Source organism: Ctenocephalides felis, unplaced genomic scaffold (assembly GCF_003426905.1).
Source record: "Ctenocephalides felis isolate EL2017-DRISC unplaced genomic scaffold, ASM342690v1 CF-g0.4_SCAFFOLD_03571, whole genome shotgun sequence".
Taxonomy (NCBI): Eukaryota; Metazoa; Arthropoda; class Insecta; order Siphonaptera; family Pulicidae; genus Ctenocephalides; species Ctenocephalides felis.
The window spans coordinates 40642035-40667445 of NW_020539725.1; the positions used below are offsets into that span (position 1 = coordinate 40642035).

At 27.9% G+C, this 25411-nt stretch overlaps 1 protein-coding gene across 1 annotated transcript in view; it reads right to left on the reverse strand.

The window, feature by feature from the left end:
* Positions 1-508: 508 nt before the first annotated feature.
* Positions 509-25411, reverse strand: part of LOC113386047 (somatostatin receptor type 4-like) — a 33929-nt gene continuing 9026 nt past the window's right edge. The window contains exons 3-5 of the mRNA XM_026623856.1: positions 21780-21929; positions 7608-7824; positions 509-709 (exon numbers count right to left, since the gene is read on the reverse strand). Coding sequence (XP_026479641.1) covers positions 509-709; positions 7608-7824; positions 21780-21929 — 568 coding nt within the window. The remainder of the gene's footprint in view (positions 710-7607; positions 7825-21779; positions 21930-25411) is intronic.

Sequence of the window (25411 nt, forward strand, 5' to 3'; positions counted from 1 at the left end):
TAAGTCAAATTCTCGCACAAAGTTCTGCTTCATAATTTATCCTTGTTGCGAAATAGTTTGAATATCTATACAAAAGGTTCTTTAGATAGTCAAAACTCCATAAATAACTCTTTCTTGATATAAGATATAAAAGGTGCGAAGAAATATAAAGATTTATTTAGGTAGATTCCTGATAACTTTTGCAATTCCATAGTTCATAGAATATATTATGGAATTTTGTAGTTTTAGCAGTAACGTGACTAATCTATTTTTTGGGATCAAACAATTAATTTGCTATATGCAGGTGATGCTAGTTTTGGTTAGGAAAAAACATTATATAATAAATATTTTATAAAACGAAATAAGTTTACTAATTACTTAGGATATTTATTTTTATTGGATAAAAGTAATAGTTCAAACAATTGTTATATATTGCACTTACCAGAAATATTTCAATTTATAACAGATAAATATTTATTTATCTCATTTTACCTGTAACTTGCGTACCACCTTCCATGGTTCTTCCTTCTCACAAATCGATGTCCAGAGCACTCTGCCTGCTCCTGTACCAGTCATTTGTCCTACTGGGACATAACATGGAAGCTACAGCACGTCTGAAATTTTGCCCACTTACACAATACAGAGCAAAATTTATGCCGAAGTTTGTATTGAAAAATATTGCACAATAGTATTGAATTATGACTGTCGTTCGACTTGGCGGTTCATCGCTCTGGAAATAAATGAAATAGATAAATTAAGTTTGATGCCTTGGAAGAAGTTGGCATGACAAAGCTAGTTTAATTGTTGTTTGGTTCGCATATAAATATGTAATGTTAGAAATATTTATTTCAATATTTTATGGCGCAATGCTTTATTACCTATACATTTCTATAGAGATTACAAGAAATATTTCATTTCGATTAATGTAAGATTTGGATCCGAAATTCGATAACGATGTGCTTGCCCCACAGATTATTTCTTTGTCATAACTATTATATTAACGAAATTATGGATTTATGAAAATATACAAAACATGTTAACAACATTACATTACTCTTCGAGCTTTACTGTCTTTGGGAAAACTGGATTTGAATAATCTTCAAATAATTAGTAATAAATTAGCGAATGCGTATCTTAAAATAATTCAAAACCCAAATATACATGTCGTTTAACTTTCTCTGGATTGCTAATGGATTATTGTGCCTAATTTAGCGGTGGAGCGATCGTGTACGTGTGTCTTTATACGAGCTTAAGATTAGTTTGGCTATCATCATTAAGGCCTGTTATAAGCATATAGTGATTTTTCTATTATATTATTTATTACGAAAATATTTGCACTGGTATGAGATAGACATTTTCAATATCTATTAACATATTTTCTACAAAATATTGTTCTGTACTTTATACATATTTAAATATTTTATTTGCACTTTCTTAAATAATTCACATACAAGTATAATTCTTGTATCTTTTCATTTAATATATATATTTGTTATCCTTACAGCGTGAAATATCAATTATTATTAGTTTTTGAAACGTTGGTAATTAAATTACTTAATAAATTTTATCAATCGATTTTTATTACCATATTTTTGCCAATTTTTTAATAAAACTACCTTATTTAAATGTTAGTTTAAATGTTATCTTAACATTAATTGAAAATCCAACTACAATTTGAAGTAATTTTTCATATAAATTATTTGATTTCATAATATATATTATAACGCAACATTAGTTAGATTGGGTAATAAAATGATATACTAAAACTTTTAGTATAGCAATATATAAAACTTTACAGTCAAGTTAAATCCTTGAAGGTTGTGGGTTGCGTTTGAATGATTTAGCAGTAATAAAATGATACTATTAAAGATAGGTTACAATCAGATACGGAGATTTATGTGAACTACAATGTTTGATTCGGCGAATTTCAACTGAAAATAATCACAAATATAAACCTGAGATATAATATTAAACTTTATATATAGTCGTAGATTATATATTGAATTATGAAAATTATTGAGAATAAAAGAACATGTAACATTTTTATATTATAACTATTTATAGTACTAACGTTAAATGTTCGCAAAAAAATGGATCCGACGTATTGTTAAATTCAAAGTTATACGGAATAATAAATGACGTTTTATGGAATAGTTAATTTATCTAGATCTATCAACAGATTGTATAGAGCCCATAAATTTAGTATTAGATTTGCAATAGAGCAAAACAATTTTTTCACAATCTTTTTCATGTTAACCGCGCCATTTTTATCACATGTAGCGATTTGATTACAAGATAAGATCAGTATGCGATATCTCTGTAGACAGACAGGCTGGAGAAAAATCTTTGACATATTATGGAATACATTGAGCAAGACGAGGGTATCTGGGTATAGATAGGAGGCACTTGAATAACATGCTTCGGATAACATATTTCGGATGTTATGATAACAACTGCTGAACTATGATTATCGCACGTGCGAGATATTTGGAAAAATTCCTATGATATAGAGAGACTTGAAATACTTCATCGCAATGGAAATCCGAGCTATTCTATATATTCATCAAGTGCATGCTTTATTTATTGAATACTTAGACATATGAGACTCTGAGACATACAGTTTTGACATATTTCTATGAAGGGTTTAAATCCTCCGACGAAATATATAATATATTTATTATTCTTTGAAGCGTTAAATAGAATTTCATGGACATTTTTTAAAATACTATATATGGCACTTATAAGATATAAATACAATGAATTGCATTTGCAAGAGGTTGTGAGAAATCCAGAATGTGTTTTGAAATTAATATACATTTCTATAATGGTAATGTAAACGAATTTTCTTATTATGGTTGAATTTTATATCAAAGAATACATAATACGTGCAATTGTCAGCAAAGGTAGAATACAGTTTTGAATAAACGTTTGATCTGATTTCACTAACTAATATAACATTCATACAGTAGATTCATCATGTTTGTTATAAAGGAATAGGTGCTAGAGCTCTAATGTAATTATTTGCTTTGACGTCTGATTTTGGCACATTTAATTTGATATTGAGTCAATTCGAACTTGTATTTGAATCAATTATGTTCTCTATTGACTTTCTCACTACTACAATCGCGCGGTATATCGAAATGTCTGAGAATCAATCAGAAAAGTTGGTTGGAGCGTAAAAACGTTGAACAAATATAAATATACCTATATTATATGTATATATATATATATATATATATATAATATTGCGGAACGAATGCAAGAACAAGACAGGACGTGTAAGTTTTAATAATCTTACTTGTCCAAATATATTTGATTATACCCTAGTAGTACATTTTTCTTTTGAAAAAAAAAATGCTTTAATCAATGTTAAAGTCCATATTATGTATATTTATATCTTTTTAATCCATATTGCTTTATAAGCGTGCACTGTATTTTTCCACTGACAGATATTAATCCCTGCAGATAGTTTGCTTAATTGATAGATAAAACTAATGAAAAATGGGAAATATTTTATGCTGAAAGGTTTTTATGAAGGCAAATAGCAGTAAGTATATTATGAATAGCAATTGCTATCGGAAGTAGTGACATGCAAGTAATGACATAACATATGGCCTTAATTTACTATATTTGCAATATACTTAAGTGCTTTTAACTAGAATAGCGATCTATATCACGCACACCCTTTGACATTTATATTTTACAATACATTTAATCAAAGAGCTGTTAATTTTAAAATATTTTTATTGCAATTTATTGAATATTGTTAAAGTGAAAAATCGGAAATTATATACTTTAGGAGTTTTGATTTGATTATTTTTAAATAGTAATGAATACCGATAATAATAATTTTTGGCTTGAAGACAAATGAAATTGTTTATGATTGAGCTAAAATCTGAATTAAATTATTTATTTAGAATTATCTAAACGAAAATTTATTTATACTACGTCTTCCTTATTTTCGCGCATTTAGTAGGTAAAAACGAAAAATATTTTATTTTATATTACTTCTGTACCACATTTCTTATTTATCCTTGTGTTTGAAGTCTGAGAAAAATTGTGCAATATCATCCTGATTACATTTATTTATCTTTAAAACTTATTATACGCAACGTGTTCTTCAGTTTCATCTGAAAGCGCTCGACTGAAAGAATTACATAAGGCGAAAATCTTAACTTGAAAGCCAAAAGTAGGCACTGACGTATAATATACATTTTTCATGCCGTGATTTGAAATGATGCAGTTTCCGCCTAAAAGTTGATGCTGATAAAATAAAATGTGAAATGAACTGAATCGATTTTTTTAAGACTTTTTTTTTAGCCCGTTTCAAAATTTTGAGTTATATGTTTTTTGAGCTCTTATAAGTGATTTGATTATATCTCTGTTTTTAGTGTTAATCAAATATTTCAAGTAAATGATATTATAAAATTATGATCATTTGTTTTCTACAATTTATTAACTTATATACGAGATTGCACCACCAGTTAATTACCGTACAATTTTTTGCATTTTGTAACTTTATAATTAATATAATCATTTATATAATGAAAACATTTATCAATGGTTTATCCATATTTATGGACTATTAAATTTAGTAATTGAAATAACTTTAAAACACAGTAATTTTTCACCAAATTCAACTTGGCACATATTGCAATTGACTACAATAATTAATATTTATTTTACTCTTAATTTCTTCTTTCGCTCGTCCTAAAATTTAATTTCAATTCAGTTTCAGTTTATATTCAATTATAAAGTAGGAAAGTGTATTTGTTTAGTATCAAATGTATTCTAACCATAATTTTAATGGGCTTTGCAAAATCTCGGGTGAATTCTGTTTATTACGTCTAAACAAAACCACAACGGCGAGCTTCTATCATAATATATTTATGATAATATTCATGGTGAAACTGAGAAAAGTTTTGAATAGTTATAAATGTTGTAAATACACGTGTTTAAATTTGTCAGTATGTTCGATATAGTTCTACTTTTAGGATAATAGAGGTAGAATGAAAATCTTTGAATCAAAAATATTTGTTATATTTATTCATTACAAACAGTTTGATTTGAATATTTGAATTTGAATATATTCAGCATTTATAAAACGTTAATTATGCTTTATATTTACATATATAACAAAGTTTTTGGAACCTTTTGAAGATAGTAGAAAAAATATTTGTTTCATAATTGCATTCTTACTACATTTTGAGTTATTTATACTTCAATAGCTTCAATTGTTCTGATTCGTATTTAAATGTTAATAGAAATAAGTTTATAAAAATATAAAACTTATTAGGCGTGTCTGTTTCAAATTAATTATTCTCAATTCCGCACGTTTAAACAGTGTGTCTGCTAATCAATAGGAATTTTTAAACTGAAATGGCGAATACAATTTCAATTTTCTCGCATTGCAAATACAACAAGCATTATCGCCAAGCAATTTTATTTTCCACATTTGCGGTTCGACATGCGTTTTCCATAGGCGTTTTCAGTACGCAGTAACGAAAAGCAAAGAGTTTATCACCTTTGATCATTTGCTCCGGCGGCTCCGGGACTTGTATAAATATTGAACGTTTAACATACGATCCGGATAATTCTGATACCTGGACATTCGCATCAGATAGGCAGTCTAAAGTTTTATAAAACGGCTCCGGGCGGAAATTTTTTGTGAATGCTTGGGTTCCAGAGCTATTTACGGAATTTCAGTTTTATTATAAATTTATGTGTAGAGATGTATCACTTTATAAGAATTGTTGATATTACTGTATGTGTGAAGATATAGAGATCATATTTATATAGAAGCGCATTACACGTTAAACTTTTGTAACGTTTTTGGATATTTTTTTCTAAATGCTAAATGCAATTATAATCTAAAAAGTTTTTGCAATCATTGCATTCTATATTTGTTCTATTTTCATTGAAGAATAAATAATTGTTGACGTGTTCACTAGTATATATATATATATATATATATTAAATTTATTAATAGCATATTGTCAGAGAATAATGACCACCAAATTTATTGCTGGCATTTCGATCAAAATTGCTGACGACTATAATGCTTCTGCATATTAAAAAAGACGAAAAATTTTCTCACGTAAGCGTGTTCACAATAAATCATTTGCTTTTATTCAAATGTACACGAGAGAAAATATATTTTATAATAATGGGACCAATATATAAGAAGAAATTCCTAAGTATAAATAACATATTGTAGAGTATAGTGTATATTTAGTAGTTGTAGTTAGAAGAGAGTGTTGATTTCTGGATGTAATTAATTTTAGTTTATAGATATGTGAGATAAATATTGAAGTTTGACTGTGTAATAAGAAAAAATGCTTGCAAATTCCTAGACAGGAGCTTGCTTGTCAGTTGACTTTGGTTGTGATTATGAAATCGACGTAATGCATTATGTTATTTAATTATAAGGTAATACTATTAGAAAATATATTATTTAAGATATATTTATGTACTAGTAGTTGTTTGACATATAAATTATGAAGAAATAACGCAAATATTCTTGAATTACAATTCCTACATCAGATGCGGATTCAAACAAATTGAAGCTTTTACATCATGCCGTAGATTTTTAAAAAATACTATGTAGTATTTTCTTCGCAGTAATATCTTTTTTTTCCATTTTTGTCAAATATTAACTATAACTTAACTAATTATAAGTTAAATCTTACACATGATTGTCTCCGGTTGCTCATAACAACTAAATTTATATCGAAAACAATTATTATCATTATCAGAATTTATGCTATATTGCGTAATTATATTAATATCGTTGAATTTATATGAAAGTTTCACACATACTCGCTATATATATATATATATATATATATATATAAATATGTTATGGAATTCTAATTACGAATAGTGGTATTTCTCGCAAACAAACACGCCTACTCAATAATCAGTGAATGCTTATTATTTCAAAACGCTATTACAGAGATTCAGCTTGGTAACCTAGCTCGTAGCTTCATATGAACTTAGATACAAATTATTTGCATTTGTTACTTCTATGTTTAAATGGATAGTTTTAAATGGCTGATTTAATTTCTCGATTTTTTTGTTATAAAATGCAATGTCTATGCTCTTATATGCGCTCTGTGCCGATGTTTGGTTATGCTACCTGATCGCTCCACCGATAACTCGACAGGATCAATTAACGTTTTATGTATTTTATAATATTAATAATAGTATTATTGATATCATTTTTTATCCTCCTAATACTTCTCAATTTATTAAGTAATTGTTCACAAACATGAAGCATGAAGCAAAGCAGCATTGCGTGAACCATAATTATATAATTATCCAACTACTAGCCATTTAGTGCAGTGAAGCTATAGTTTCAGCTTCTAAAGGAAGATTTTATTCTAGTAAACTTGTCTTTATGTGGAACGAAAACGTGTTTTGACTTTTCATATTTTTTCGAAAAAGTCGTGAAACTAGGAACTAAAACCTAATTACCAAATCAAATTTGATGAACGTATTGATCTATTAAAATATGATTTACTTCTTCATATAATTTGCACAGCCAGTAGGTCCTGACTTGATCTTATCGAGAAGTTATTATGCTTGTTTTAAAAGCCAAATTAAGCGTTCATAATAAGATTTCATACCTCAATGAATGCTCTGAGTCGCATGACGTACGATGGAAGATTCAGGCAAACAAATACGGTGGATACAATCAATAGCATCTTTGTCACTTTCATTTGGCTACTGCAGGAGTTGCTGGTGACAGGTTTTTTTCTTCTCAATTTACATACGGTTGTGGTTCCAGGAAATGGTATGCCTTGTAAGGCGTCGCGTTCCTCGCAAAAATATCTGCTGCCGCCTCTGCAAAGAAAATAATGGCCTTTGTTATGCGAAAATTAGACTTGGCTTTATGCGGAAATATTGCGGAAGTAAGGAAATAATTTCAATTCGAATTTACAATTATTCGCATGATTTTTAAAATGAAGTTAGAACAAAAAACGCGCTTTGGGGATATTTTCTGAATTGGATGCATTTCCGCAGAACGTAAAAGATTGGCGTGCGTGCATTTTCTATAAAAAAACTCTGAATGAAAAAGATAAATATTTTGATATTATTTACAGTGTATATATTACTTATATTTCAAATTAAAAAGGCTTTATAGTGATTATTTAATACAAGTAGAATTTTTAAAGCCGCTCTTATATCTTTTTTGCCCATTTTTTATACAATTTTGTCTCATATTTTTGCCTTATTTTTCAGTAATATTTTCTTGAAGATTCTCTTAAAGGATTTAATGAACACTTAAGTTTTACGTCGCAATTTTTTACGGTAAACATGATGCGAGAGGAATTTATTAATCTTGCTTTCGGAGGTGCCCCTCGAGGGCTATGTCGATTGAGATTGTACAGAAAATTCGAGAATTTCGAGCACGCGTCACTGCGAATTGACAACGATAATTGGAAAACGTCTCTTTGTTTTGCCAATCGCTTTTCTTTGGTCATAATGGCTTTTCACGGTTCAACAAACATGTGATGCTTTCTCCAATTAAGGCGCGGCGAGACCGATTCGGAGTGTTAAACTTATTGAAGAAAAACACCGCGGAGATACATCAATGAAAGTTGTACCTTGTTATATATATATATATATATATATATATATATATAAGATATAAATTATAATGCTGTATGTTTTTTTCTGATTTCTGCCTTTCTGTTTATAATGTACACTATTTTAGTGTTTTGATTTTCATAAAGTTCAAATGGCCGCATATGTTTTGAAACGTGATAATGCCAAGGTTAAGTAATAAATGAATTGTAACTTGAACGTCGAAATATCAGTGGCACATCATAACTTTGCTTAAATTATAAATAAATATCTGATCGTTTATGTCAGTTTTTCTTATATATAAACGTGTTTATATAAATATTTTAATATTACATTGAAAGATTATACGCAGGTACCAAAATTTGAAATTTCATTGAACTTGATTTTGAAGAGCGGTAAATAGAATTTTCTAATAGCTCATTTTTTAGATTATTTTATATATATTTTTTCTTATCCTGATTTTCATTGCTGCTCCACGGAGAAGGATATTAATTATTATTACAAATAGTTTTGGTTACTTTCTCAACAATATAAACATTCGGAAGTTACTTTATCCTTAAATGGAATAATTCCACTTGCAAGGCCTACACGTGCTAAATGTAATGCTTAAAGGGTTGATAATAGCTTTATGTTGTAAGACTTTATTAATTTCATAAAGTGATAATGAGCTATGAAACTTAATAGTAAGTTTTCCGCAAGTACATGATGTTCCTTTTGCGTTTCGAAATTGCAAGCAATTAAATGCCACTTATTTGAATTTAACATCTATTATTCCGTAAACTTTATATTTCGAAGAAATTGTTTGAAGAAACTCAAAATTGTTTCGCGTATCTTCTATAATCTTGTTTGCTATATTATATAATTCTCCATATTATATTTTGCACTTATTGAGATTATTTCAAGTGCAATATACTCTTGAGTAGCTTTCACTGTTTTTGTACTTATTAATTAAATGGTATGAAATTTAACAAGTAGAATTTTCTTGAATGATAATTGATATTTTTAAAAATATTATTTGCGATTCATTCCTATATATTTCTATATATAAGGATGATAGTTATTTATATTGATACATTTTTGAGAAAGCTTTTTTTGGAAAACAAGTTTAAATATATATATATATATATATATATATATATATATATAAATAAATGCGAATACATTTTTTTAGAAATTGTGATTAGTGATTAATCTAAAAAATCTGAAATCTATGATGGTTATTACTGTGTTGTTGGTACAGAAAATTAGTTTTATTGTGCAACATAAATTATAGCTTTGATCTAATAAAATTCGTCTTTTTTGGTATTCTTTTTTATTATCGTAATGTTTTGTTCTTCTTTTATATGAAAATTAGTTCTATTGTCTTCATTTTCCAATTTTTCATTTCGCAATAATCCCTCTCGTGTGATAATGAACGGCAACCCTTGATGAATTACTTCGACTTTGCGCGGTCATATATCTTTCCTCGTAACATATTCACTTATCTACCTTCCAAACTAACTTTGTTGTTTCCGAATAGACCTAGGACTTTTGGTGATTGATATTTACTGCCTGATAGATCTATGCCAAACGCATTTTTTGTTCGAGAAGCCCCTTTTCAAGGAAATTTTCACGGCCGAAACAAAACTTGTTAGGATAATAGACCAATGTGAGCCGATAAAAATAAGGGTTGCTTTCTAGTCAGAAAATGTATTATTGTTTAGTATAAACAGACGGTTATATCATGTTAGATAATTTTGTATTTGTTTAGAATTTTAATCCAGCATTTTTCATACATCTCACAAATAAATAAGTTAGCCGTTATACACAAGAGACATATTAGTTATTGCAAAACCATCAACAGTTTTTAATACTTCATATTGAACTATGGAAATTATTATACTATATAAATTGCTGAATAATCGAAATTTTGAAATGTAGTAATATCAAGTGACATGCATATAGAACCATGAGTCTTAAAGGAATTAAAAATAAATTTTATTCTATATTCTCGGTATAGAATATAGAATCTATATATTCTATACTTTAAAAAGATTCAAATTTCTATGCGAAAATTATTAAGTTCGAAAACCTAGACATGCCATTTATACCATACAATAAATATTGCCTTCTGTGTTTTTTATTTCAAATCATAAATAAGAAAATATATTATATAGTCTCTATATAATAGCGCCAATAAATCATAACTTAAAAGTTAAACGTAATTAAATATCCTACGAATTTGATGATGTTCTTTAAAATAAATTTTCATAGCTCACTTCAACAAGTATCATATTTAAAAATTAATACAATAAAATTTGGACAGCTAAATGGCCAAATAAAAATATTTTTAAAATTTATCCATACATTGAGTTATCGATAATTTAATTCTATATATAAACAAAATACTTCTATAGAAAGAAATTCCACAAAAGTGAAGTTTCTTTTATAGAGACAAGCACCCACCAATAATCTTATTATCGTACTTATGTTTCGCGATCTTTTGCAACGGGTCCACTTCAGACAGTTTATATTGAATAAAAAATTAGGATTTTTTGGTATTATGAGAGTCTGTATTATGTAGTCTGAATGATGTGACCGGCCAAAAATTCGCCTAAAAGAAGATAAACTATACACTTATATGATCAACGACCTAATATGCGAGACACAAACAAAATAATGTTTCAAAAATACTGACTGACTTAGTGCTTTTGCATTTATGATGATATTAATATGTAAAACTTAAAATTATAGGCACTGTATGCGTTCAGAATTAACTATTTCTCATACTAATTTTTGTAATTGCACTAAAAATTATAAAGCAAATTAATAATATTTTTTTATATCAAATATTTTTCATTATTGTACAGATGCAATGGTTCTTGAAATTTTTGTAGCCAAGAATAACACAACAAAAGTTCTTAGTATTCTTTCTAGGGGTTCAAATAGTTAAAACAGATATTACTAAAAAAATTCGTCCATAATAATAATTAAATTTGTTCTGAAAAAAATGTGAAAAATTTGAAAAGGTTAGTCAAAATCTTAAGCGAGAAGCCACTGTTTGTTATTGTACACATTCATTTCTTTCCATTTTCTAGTTTATTGCATTTATTTTTATAGTTTGATTTCGTTGTTTTTTGTTATTATTTTTCTTGTTTAACCTTGTTTAGAAGTGTTATGTCCTAACTAACTTGTAAACGAGGTTATTCACATTATATTTGTCTAATGCGTGAAAATCTCTATACACCATTTGGGGAATAATTAATAATAAGTTTCCATTACCAATCATCAACTTTCTAAAAGCTGTTTGTGTTTACTTTTGTATGGTTTCTAAGTATCATCCTGGCCGTTATCAAAAGGATATTAGAATCCTTTATATATAAGGATGTGTCATTGTTATTTTGACCTCAATAGACTGTGTACCTACTAAGGATTATGGTTGATAAAGTTTCGATATTGTTTAGGAGAGATCTGATATATATATATATATATATATATATATATATTAATAAAATAGAGAGAATCATATTTTACAGATTTTCCATACTTACCGCTTCAATGCTTACATAAGCCCTTACAATATATTTATACAAAATGAGTTATTTATATTATATTTATTTTACGATCAAATATATATTTTGATATTTTTTGATTATGAAAACGCAACCTCCAAAATATTATTTTACTTTAAATGTTGAATGTGAATAATTCAAAGTAACGCTTATTATTATTCTGGATTAGATAGATAATTGTAGATAATCAATTGGTAAATATTATTAAAAGTTCTTGGCCCACTGATATTTTTTAAACGACGTTTTTCAATAATAATTCAATAGTAAACAAAGTTAAATATAAGTTTGTCCAAATAAAACGCAGAGCTAGACAAGTAATTAACTCAGGTATCTTATGTACAAACTAGATAAAAATATAAACATATTATTCTATATATATTTTAGTTGTGAGGAGTCAATATAGTCTTATGTGTATTTTGGAATTGAGTAGTCGGAATTTATATGGAATTCATATCAATTCTTACTTCTATGGGAATTTACTAAAAAAATATTATTTCTGGAACTATTTAGGATACTAATGCTTACTAAATATTTGAATTCATTGAAGACATCATTTGTTGACCTCATAACGCGAAAAATATTTCATATAGTTAATAACATTTTTTTGTACCTTCATATTTCTACTAATAAAATATTATATTATTTTATATTATATATATCACACACATATATATATATATATATATATATATACATAGCTGGGCACCGTTAATCAAAAAGTTAACTTCGTTAATCGTTAATCTGCTACAAAAAAAGTTAGCTTCGTTAAACGTTAAAGCGTTACATTTCGGAATAATTAACGCAAGTTAACGTTAATCGTTAATCCGTTAATATGTGTAAAATTACATTTTTATATCGTTGCGTTAGTGAACTTAAAAAACTTATTGGTTCAGGTTCTGGAAGTTAACAGGTTATGAATAAAACAAAATACTTGTATAATTCAAATGTGTAAATCAACCCCTTAATGGCGCGACGAGCTTTATGCACACACCGTGATAATAACGCTATTGGTCAACTTTCTGTTTTTATGATTGCATATTGTTTTTACAAGAATTTTTTTCTAAATAAAGGGAAAGAGTTTTTTTGCGAAAAATAGGAAACGCGCGACGGGTTAAGCGTCGGGTATTAGGTGCATATTTCTCTTCATGAACATTAACATGTTGAAGTTCTCGTCTGAAAGCGAGGCTCGTTTTGGTGTCAAAATGTCTTTACCCGTGGAAAACAAACGTTCAACTGCAGCGCTTGAGGGTATAGCAGTATTGTATTTAATAAATTGATTTATGAATCGTTGAACAAGTCTTTTGAACATGTTGGCACTGTTCATCATTCACGAGTGGTCCAAATCTTTTCTCTATGTCATTTAATAAGGCATTGGCTAAAGCTGTGCCGTGCGGTAAATAGTAGGCATTGGCAGGGCCGTGCCTGGGTATGTGGCCGCCTGCGTGCGAGCATATAAATGGCCGCCCTTAAAAATAGCATAATAGGAAAATATCCAATATGTTCTCAGGAAAAAAATCGTCTTGTAATTTTCAAGTTTTCTCGACATTTTAAGTCATTCTGAATCGTTTGAAAGCCGATTTTTGAATTTTCGGCAACGTTTTCTCAAAAACGGTTAAATCCAATTCAAAAGTTTAAAAGTCATTTGAGGTAACTAGATAATGACTAGCGCCTGTCAGTTTTGTGCGACGATCGGCCAAGCTGTTTCTAATCAACAGAAAAATATAAAATTTATTGTACGCGTTTTAGCCAAAAATTCTGCATCGATTTTAAAAATTCAGGAACTGTTTGAAAGATATCATTTAGGAATCGTGCTGATTAGTTCTAAGAGATCGGTCGGTTCGTTTCTTCGTGTTTAATTGGTGAATACTGATTTACGATGATATTTATAAAACTTTTTTGGCGATAGTGATCATGGTCTCTAAGATAACTAAATATTTCGACCCACATTAAGTCATTTTAATTTTTAAAATATGTACTATCAAAGATTGCAAAAATGAGCGGCGCTTTTTTACGTGAGTCAAAATTTCATCTTTAGTCGACCTTTTCTCAAAAATGCACAATCCCATTTGAAAAATCGTCAAAATTCGTAAATTCGATAAGCACTCGTGCTGCTTAGTTTTGCCTTTAGAATTTTCAAAAAAGTCTCAAATTTTTAATTAGTGAATTGATTTTAAAAATTCAAAAACCATTACAAACGTTTTCCATTTGAGAATCTTACTGATTAAATTTTGTCAATAATCGACGAGTCGTTTTTCAGTTATTGATTAACAAATTGCTTTGGAAATTTGAATCTTGTTTTTAATTTACTACAGTTTGTTTCTTGTTCAATAATATGTAATTTTTAAACTATTTATAAAACATAACTAATATTTTTAGAAAATTTGTACAAAATTGAATAATCTGCGATAGTTTTTCACATTGCAATGTACTCATGAATTAATATATTTTCATTGTTAAGTCGATTATTAACACATGTTGGATACTTCATGCAACTTGATTTAGGCAAAGTTGCCACTTACACCAAGTTTATAACTTATAAATTATTTAAAAACAGAGTCGCATTCAATAGGGCCGCCTTTGGCTGATTTTTACTACGGTAATTTTGGTCTTTTAGATATATACAGCGGACTTTACGGCAGCGAATGAGTTCAGCGGACTTTGAGCTTGGCCGCCTCTTAATCCATCAGTCTTTTAATTTGGCCGCCTTTTAATTCAGTAGACTTTTAATGCAACAGCTATTTATTTCGACCATTTTTTGTTATGGCCGTCTTTGAATTTGTTCTTTTTTTCATTTGGCCGCCCCTCGGCCGTCTCAAAAGGCGGCCGCCCTGGGCATTGGATTAACGATTAACGGACTTCTGGCATTTTAACGGAAGTTAACGTGTCCGTTAACATTTTCAAAAGTTAACTTAAAAGTTAATCCGTTAATCAAAATGTTAACTTCGTTAATTAACGATTAACGGATTAACGAGTTAATGCCCAGCTATGTATATATATATATATATAATTTTATATTATATACATCATATATATATATATATATATATATATATATATATATATACCTGTATATATGATAAGAAAATTCTGTATATACGTATGTTTGAATTTAAATCATTATTTTTCTGAACTTTTTTATGTATTTTTCCAACATTTAAAAGTTATGGAAATAACACAGGTCACGACATTTCTTAACTGTGTGCAAACGAAACTGAACGAAAAATTTATAATCATAATAACTCGACTAAAATATTATTGCATTTGTAGATTAACAATAGCTTTGTTTCCAAATAATATGGACTTTCAATCGAATTTGAATTTGTTTCTAAATTGATATTATTTTTATTTCAAATTTCAATTAGTACTTAGTAATCTAAATATTTGATTAACTTTTATATTTTTTTAATTGCCTTGAAATAAAATACAAGTTTTACTTCGTTTGAAGCAAGTAATTTGAAGATTTGCGAGTATTCTCTTGAGATGGTTTGTTTCGTTTTACATGAAACCGATACCATTGCTTTTTGTATGTATATATTTTTATGAAAGAATTAATCCGCCAGGGAAATAACATATTCATTGGTATAATAAAAGCAAATATAGAATTCGTTTGAACTAGTGTTCATATTACATACTTCATTTATGACGGCAGGCACTTCATTTATTACACGATATGAATTTTGATGTGGAACTGATATTTTATGCATGCGTTATTTCTGTTTCAGTAATTAATATTAAAATATTGGAAATAGAGTTTAAACGATGTAGATGGAATATTTTAAATTTAATATAAATTGACAGAATATTATTTTCTATAAATTCAATAAAATTTGATATTATATTATCTCTTGTTCAATAGTTTTGCCAAAATTTTAAGTAGGGATGTTAACTATCAATGATCAACTCCAGTAAGGAATCATTTGTCTATAATTTACTTATTTCTATCAAATATTGTTTACATATTATTCTCATATTATTTCACTTCTATAAATATAGAATTCATTTAAATTTATGTATTTATATCAAACATCATTCCGTATATTTTTCAAATATATAAACTCCTTCTAATTCAATAGGAATTTTGCTGAGTGAGTATCCGTGCAAAATAAATAATCGATATTTTTAAACAAGAACTTCCGCGTTATTATAGGATCATGGGTCGTAAATATTTGTATTTCATAATGAAGTTAGAATTGAGAATTGATAAAAAAAACTATTGACCTTACTGCGTTGGATATGTTTCTGTAAGATAAATAAATAGATCGACGGGCACTCAATAAACTTTATACGGTTTTATGACATTTTTATGATGTTTTCATAGTCGAAATAGACGTTTTCACGATCAGATCTGGGAAGTTTCAATCGGCTTCCTGCAACCGTGATCTTGCGTTCGCGGTTGGCCAATGTTTAAATATGCTCTCGAGATAATAAATACAATTTTATTATTATAGATTTTATCAATTTAAACGCATCTATTAAGCTGATTCATTTTGAGTACGCAATTAGATAGCTTGATAATTTTTACACCTATTCTAACAGGATAGCAAAATTTAGAAATTGGGCGTCAAAAATACAAAATCATCTTTAATGTTAATTACTGAACTTTACTAATCTTGCACCGGTAGTAAAAATGAAGTTAATTATATATAATATATACTATATAGGGTAAGGCACAAAGGTCCAGTTTGACTTCTAGCAATTATACTATGGTAACCAAACTAACAGCATAACAAATAAAATGTATCAAAAAAACAACTATCAAACTATGTTAAGGAAGAGTAATTCATCTTTAGATAAATATGTTTTTTATATAAAAATATATAATTTATAAAATAAATAATTTGAACATTAGTCAGTCATTTAAGCTTAAATTAGGTAAGAATCTCGTAATTTGAGATACCCAGCTGTAAGTCGGTTAATACTTGTATATTGACACCCTAAAGTTGTCTCAAAACCTACATATGGTTGGGTGTCAATACCATATGTAGGTTTTGAGACAACTTTAGGGTGTTAATACACAAGTTTTCACAGACTTAATTACTTATTTACAGCCGGGTATCTCGAATTCCGAGGTGAACTTACTATAATGACTGGACTACATGCTTAGCATTTTTGCAGAACTTTAATATTTAATAATACCCATTAACATACTTTACTATTCAAATAAACAATATATGTATATTTCGATATAAATGAACAAGAGTATTTGACTTCAGGCAAAGCTTATGTTACTGTAAAGATAATCATTTATTCCGGTGCCGTAAGCATTTTATGGCTTTGAGCTTTTACTTATCCGTACCAACATTTTGCCATATGACTGATGAGTCTTATTTTATCACCGGAATAGCCGACCCGAACACCTTAATATGAGATTTGTGTCAACCGAACTAAAATATTGTTTCTTTTATGAGCTGACATTTAATACCTGATGACGGTTCATTGAATGATATTGATTTAGTAAAGGCAATATGTACATTCGTTGCTTTTTAAAATATTTCATATTTTTCAAACAGTTTTATCAATTTTATATAATTATCATATAATATTTGCGGTTGCTTGTTGATATATTTTTAAATTGAAATTTTAAATGAAATGAAAATGAATTTATTAAATTTTAAATGAAAAAACTCAAGTCATTTTAATATGATGATATATGAACAGAGGATATTTTCTAATTTATATTACGATTGCTTTTGGGTTTTGAAAACAACCTGTTAATTTAAAACTCAAAATCTGGTAAATCAAAATTGAAATTGCAAGACGGGTAAAGTAAAAACTGAAAAGATTTTAATGAGTCATTATTGTTTGACACATTTTGATATACAATTTTGTCACCTCAAGTGGATATGAACAATTTGGAGAATAAGCATAAAAAAATTAAATATTGATGATTTAAACCCACTCATATGTTTCATCAGTTTTCTATGAAGTGAATTTATAGATGCTTTTACGAAAATGTAACAAAACCATTTACAATGAATACATATCATATGTTGGTTAATTTTTAAATCTGCAAAATTAATTTTTCGAATTGTTTAAAACTAAGTACTACATACTAATTGTAAATTAATTGTAATTGTAAACATAATTATTATTTGAATTTTTCCTTATATCAATACTATTTTATAATAAAAGTTTTGTGATTTTCCTAAAAATATTTAGCCATTTACTCGATTCGTTGTCGTAACTTAATAATTCCGGATGAGTATAAATTTTGATTAATAATCAACTCTTTTATCAAGTCATTCCACGTCTTAATTAAAGTGCATAAATTAAAAACCTTTTCGTATTCAAATTATCGAATTTTTTGAATACCATTCTTACAATTTTTAATTAATACTCCGGAATAAAATTGAAATTCAAAGGTTGCGACAAAAATTAAAATACCTGCCGCAATCTTGTGACCTTCTACCTACATCGTCTAATTAATCATAAATTCCCTTATTTTTGTTGAAATATTTTTGTAAGTTATGAAGTAAATATCGAGTTCATTAAATGTTTCGCTAATTCAGATAATTTGGTTTTTGTGTGACTCGTTTGAATGTTATGTTGCGTATTTGCAAAAAACAGGAAAATTTGTGCTGGTGATAAAAAAATTTGGATTCGCAAATTTCATTTGTATACGAATGGTTCAGAGAGTTGTTTTAACAGAGTATATATTTACTATACTATTATACTATTATACTATAGTTTTCTTTAACCAACAGACAAAAAATATTCATACCTGATGGACTTGTCTAGTATGTGTGCTTTTGTTTTTTATTAATATTGGTAGTAAATTTGAAATTATTACTTTATATTATTATTATAGAAAAATATTTTATTAAAATTATTATTATAGATAATAGAATTATTATTATATTAATTTTTTACTTGAAAGGGCATTCTTTTGTCTAATGAAATAACTTACTAAGAAACGAGGTGCTCAAACTCCAATATAATTTATTTTATATTTATATGGATAATAGATTTATTAATTAATTTCCAAAATGATTCATCAGTTGCAAATGCTTATTTTATTGCATAAAATAAATAGTTTCAAAACAAATTAGGTCAACTATATTTAGTTTCAAAATCGAATAAACTTTTGAAATTATATATTCCTCCATACTTGCGTTGTGTAGAATGTAATCAGTATAAAGTAGTTACAGTTTTAAAGTAACATATGGAATACTGATTATGGATAACATGAAGCTTCTTGCGTCACGAAACTTCGAAATAATATGCACTTTGTCTCAGAAAAGAAAGGTCGAGAAATCCGTGTTTTAGCTTTCTGTTTATGAATTTAAAATTGCATTTTTTCAAATTATTCAAAAGAATCCAATAAAGCAACATATAACATTTTATCTGAATATTTTACTTCATTTATCAAATAAAAAGCAATCTTTTAGTAGGAGGTGTAGACACACAAACACACACGCACACATACAAATATATGCTGGTAATCCTGATCTAATTAAAATTCTTTTTCATTACTTTTGTATGAACGCTGGTAAAGCCCTATATGCTGTAATTGTCTGTAAATTATATATTTATATATATATATATATATATATATATATATATATTGTATGTTTTCGACAAAAAATTTCTTTATTTCCTAATATATAAATTAATATAAATTGTGTGCTCCTAATGAGTTTTAAAATTAAATATTTACAACAATTTCTGAAATTATATATAATATATAAATTTGCTCTGCAGAAAGAATAATTTTTGAGTTGTTACCGTTTCTTGACATTGCTGGTGTGTTAATACAATAAATATGATCCTCCCCAAAGAGTTTTGGTATTATGCTGCTCAGAATGGAATGTTTTCCATTTAAGTATTATAATCATTTCATAATTACATTTATGTTTTGAAAGACGTACATTTATGTTTTTGTATCTCAGCCATTTTTACGTAAATCTCTTGCTGAGGGTACTGAAGCGCTCGTTACTCTTATCACTACAATCTCTCTCATCTCTCTGTTATTGTTTTCTTATAATGAAAGAGCTGGAAAAATGTTTGGAATATTTGAACCTTTAATAAATGTAAATAACGTGAAAAAGACAGATTACGAAGAGTTGTTCGTGAAGGCATTTGGAGGTATTTAAATAGTTGCATATTTCGAAAAAATGAAAAAATAGTTGCGTTGAAAAATGTGACATTATATATATATATATATATATATATATGATTCTTTACAATTACTGCCAAAATATTTATAGATTTTACTATGCTTTCTGTGGCATTTGATTGATCCGATATCATTTGCAGTACGACATTGAGTTTCAGGTAAAATACTATTATTTACTTCTTATGATGAGTATTCTATAATGATCATAGAAACTTCTGAAACATCTAGTGTTATAATCATCATAGATTGTTCGCATTTTTACTAAATCTTTAAATTAGTAATTCCAAACTGGAAAGTTTCAGCAATTTTACTTTAAAGTAAAACAAGGAACTTAACAAAAACAAATTACTAATAAGAAGTTGTGATTGATAAATTTGATTGGAAAAAACTTATTCATTTCACTAGTCCTCGTATTATTTCAAGTGCTGTTCCGAAGAATACGATTGCTCTCGACAGCTACCTTACCTAAACGGGAACTCTTGGCAAAAAACAAGAGTGATTTATGCTGTGGTTGAATGGAACTCGAGATGCAAAAAGATTTTTTCTAAAGACACAGAGATTTAAAATAATACTCGCATTAAATTTTGGCAGGCATATTTTTAACACGAGGAACAAAGTAGATTGTTTTTGGAATATCATGCCATAGATTTTATGAGAAGATTTGCTTAATATGATATATTTTTGGGGGATTCTATCTCATTTTGTCGCTAATTATAATGATTTTATTTCATTCGTGTAAAGTTATTTTGTAGCAGAATAAGTTTAAATTTTGTCTACAAAACTTACTACGTGATATTATTTAAAGCATATTATTTTATTATCATTAAAATTCGAAATTCTCAGTTAATTGATATTAAATCAAATAAATTAATTAAATTTAATTAATAGTGATAAATAAAAAGATTGGTAGACACAAGTTAAAACATGATTCCACCTTACTGGCATGGCCTACTTTACTGTGCATATGAAACATCGAAGCATTTTTAACTATATTGTAGTTAAAATACAATATCTACAATTATTACATTTTTTCCCAAAGTTCAATCAATCCTTATGTTTCCATATTCTAAGTAACGAAATGATATGTAAATACTATTTTGAAATAGTCTTGTTGTTTTGGTTATTCCAGCGTATTATTTATAATCGAGTGTTGTTGAGATTTTGATTAAATGCGAAGCAATTTCCATTTTCATTAAATTTAAAGTTCAGGAGGATATAAATAAATATTAAGCGTAGGTTGAACGAGTGGTCGTAATGCAGTAAAACTGCAATGTATGAAAGAAAATTGAGTTAGAAGATATATCTGTACCCCACATGACTAAATAATGACAGGTACATGACTAAAATGAGTATGGAAAAGTATATGATGTGAAACAATGTTTAGCTAATTAATTTATTCGAATCTGATTTTGGAGGCGACCTATAGTAGAGGCTATTCTTCTACTCTTCAAAAAAATATTTTATTTCATCTTATAACGTAAACTTATCTGTCTCTCGAAAAATTAATATATAATATGCAAATTTTGAAATAACTTTTATCTTACCTGCCCGTAACTGTCATGGAGCGCCTGATACCCGCTAATCTCCACACTGCACAAGCGGTGCAGGAATTTAGTACCACTATTATAGTAAGTGGCACCAGGAATGCCACTACAGTGTCGAGAGTATTAAATACGCTGGCGGCTTCGCGATAACTGAAAAAGATTTGTTTTTGTAATTTAGTTTGATGATGTTTGCACAAATTACTATTATTGCATGCTGGACACTTTAAAAAATCTGAGTTTTGAAAAGAAATGCAAAGTTTCAATGAAAATGGAAACTATACATTGCCAGTTATGTATTCAGTTTTTAAATATGTAAATTTCATTATTTACCAAAGGAGATGAAGTGATACCACGTTTGTATATTAGAAAAGAAAGCAATAGAATTTATGCATAATCTCTTAAGTGTTTTAATGTGAAGCAAGATATTTTTATGAAAATGTTTAATAAGCGTATATATACTCTATTATTACAGAATATTAATTTATTCAAATTTAGATATTGCGTTTGATTGAATACTAAAGTGCATAATTTACGAAGATTAAAGTGCTATGTATTTACATTATCCAAATTGATCCAATTGAATCATTAAATACATTTTTTTGATTCTTTAATAACAGCCTCATGGGAATGAACTGATAAATATGATTATAATGTATTTTTGTCATAAATATTTCACCTGTATTATAAGATCTATGATTTTTGTACAATGGACAATTCGCCGAAAAAAAAAATTCAATTAAAACAAAAGCTTAGGATCAAATTCGGAAATTGATGGTCGATATTTTTCGCCATAAGTTTTAATAAAAGTTGAAATTTAAAAACATATATATATATATATATATATATATATCCTGAGATATCAGATTGCAAAGTTGGCATGTTTGCAAAAATCTGATTGAAAGAAATAATAAAACTTGCATTTGTAGTATAATACAATCATACGTATTCACTGTTCAAATAATCAATATAGAACTTAGAAAGACAAAGAAAATCAGACGAAGTAAATACCTAATTGCATTGCATTGAGTTTTCTCATACAATCAGGAAACGTTTTAGAATTTACTTTGTTAGTTTTTCATGTCTTTGAGTGAAACTCATTCAATGAAAAATCTAAATTAAACTTTATTTATTATATCCTATGTTTTCAAACATTACTTTGTAGATTGCAGTTGTCAGTATCTTGTAAAAATTTAGTTAATCTGATTTTGTATCGTCATAAATGGCTTTTATTTCTTTTACGACATCGTTTGTTTCTTTTCCGGATAACAAGCGAATCTGTAAACGTAGTATGTCGTCGGTACCCAATGTTGTTTAATAATTAGAATTGTTCTTTTCAAGTAAACGTTGTTTTGGTAATCCCAGTCTTGGTGCTTTTTGCAGAAATCGTCATCATGTAGATGATATTTTTTCGTATCTTTTATATCATTATTTTATAACTTGTTACAAATATTTAGCTCATTTTGAATTATATACTCGCCAAAGTTTCGAAATCAGATTATGTCTGATGACATTTCGTATTAGTTATAATTGCACACCGGAACTGTTAGTGCAATCTGCCTCACTATTCAAATCAATGCCATATACAGATTTCTGTTTTCCATGTATATTGCAATAACTAACGTCCTTTCATGAACATGTACTGTCTGAAGGACTATCTAGTTCTAAATCCAAATTTCGTCTACTGCATTGATTAATTGTGACAAAATCAAAAATAACATTTTCACAATAGCATTACCAAACTGGTAGCACCAGTTTTAAAGAACCGTGCATGTATTTATTGCTTATTATTTTGAAAATGCTACTAAGATCAAATAACCAAATACAACATTATTACCCTTTACATAAAATTCAACATTTTGCTTTCAGATACGATATTCTAATCATTATCGCTGATATCACATTTCATTTTGCGATATACGAGGTCTGTTCAAAAAGTACCCGGAATTTTCGTTTTTTCAAAAAAATATTTATTTATTCGTCTACATTAATGTGGTCCCCTTTAAAGTAGTCCCCCCCAGATATAATACACTTATGCCAGCGTTTTTTCCAATTTTCGAAGCACCCTTGATATTCACTTTTTGATATGTCCTTGAGCACTCTCAGCGATTTTCTTCAATCGAGGAAAACCGCCGTCCTTTCATGGGTCTCTTCAACTTTGGGAATAGGAAAAAGTCACACGGAGCCATATCTGGTGAATTTTTGCACTTTGCAACACTTTATTTCACTTTTTACGGAAAATTTAATACAAATTCTTTGACTTTTCAATTCTTCCATTGTAAAAATCGCCGAGCTCAGAAAAACACGTCGAACCTTAGCGACTACCACAGACAAAGTAAACAGTGAATATAGCTGAAAATTTCATCATACTTTAGGGGCATGTATACCAACACAATAAAAAAAAAATTTTGACAATCAGACACTCCAGACCCGCGAAATTTAATTATTAGTAATTCCGGGTACTTTTTGAACACACCTCGTATGTAGAGCGATATAAACACACAAAATGCGCTTATACAAGTATATATTAAAATGAAATTTCATAACATTTCGAGAGCGCTTATTTCATTATATAAATGTATGCCTCAAAACCTTTTTCTTACACGTTAATCGAATATTCAATTTACCTTCCTTCGTCCCAAAAGATGAATCTTTTATTTTTACTCCCTTGCGTTGCAAAAACTTTTCAATCCAAAGTTGAAGAATACAAGAGTTTAGGCTTCTTGATACCTTTGAATAAATCGGAAGATATTTTCTTTGAGTTTGCGCACGACTGCTCTAAGTTGAATGTTTCATCGCTTTTTAATATTAGAATATCTAATCTAATATAACGCTTCATAAAATTTAAAAGAATATTTGACTGTTCATTGTCAAAGAGATTCTTTGCAAATGAATAATATAAAGTACATTTATTCGCATGAAAACTCTATATTGAAACTGAAATTGTACTAGTTTCGCTTTTCTGCAAATTCGTTTTAATAGGACTGCTGTGCTGTATTTGACAGGAATAATTACTTTTTTCTATTCAGTCGTATTTTCGATTTTAATTATCTGTGTGACATTTTGTATTGTCATATTAAAAACTTTGATGTCCGAATAGAAACTTTGTCTAAATTATTTATGATATTTTATTGAAATGGTATTTTTATGATACGAGATCAAAGGGTGGAAATAAATTAAAAAAAAAATTGAATTATAATCCAGTGGATTTTTATTAAATGGGTGTTTCAAAATAATGTTTTTTTAGTATTCACAATATAGAGACATTTAAAATATAATGTTTTACATATTTTTTTAAATTAAAATATATTATAGTAGATGCGTTACTTCTTTGTGTTTTTGTTAAATACATTCAGTAGGTTCTGCTTGTACATAATTTATTTTATGTCTAATATTCTGTATTAATCATTAAGTAAATAGTACCAAATAGTGAAATTTTATAAAATATTTCTCAATTTATTAAAGTATTCCTTTAAAACTGTTTGACTGTGCATCTTACCTATAACTATAACTTAAATAATTGCCAGTATATTGTGTTAACAGCTTGGTAATGGTTACGGTTGATATTAATAAATTGAAAATTTTGATAGAAAGCAAATATTAATTTGATTGCGAAAATATACTATTGGAAAATT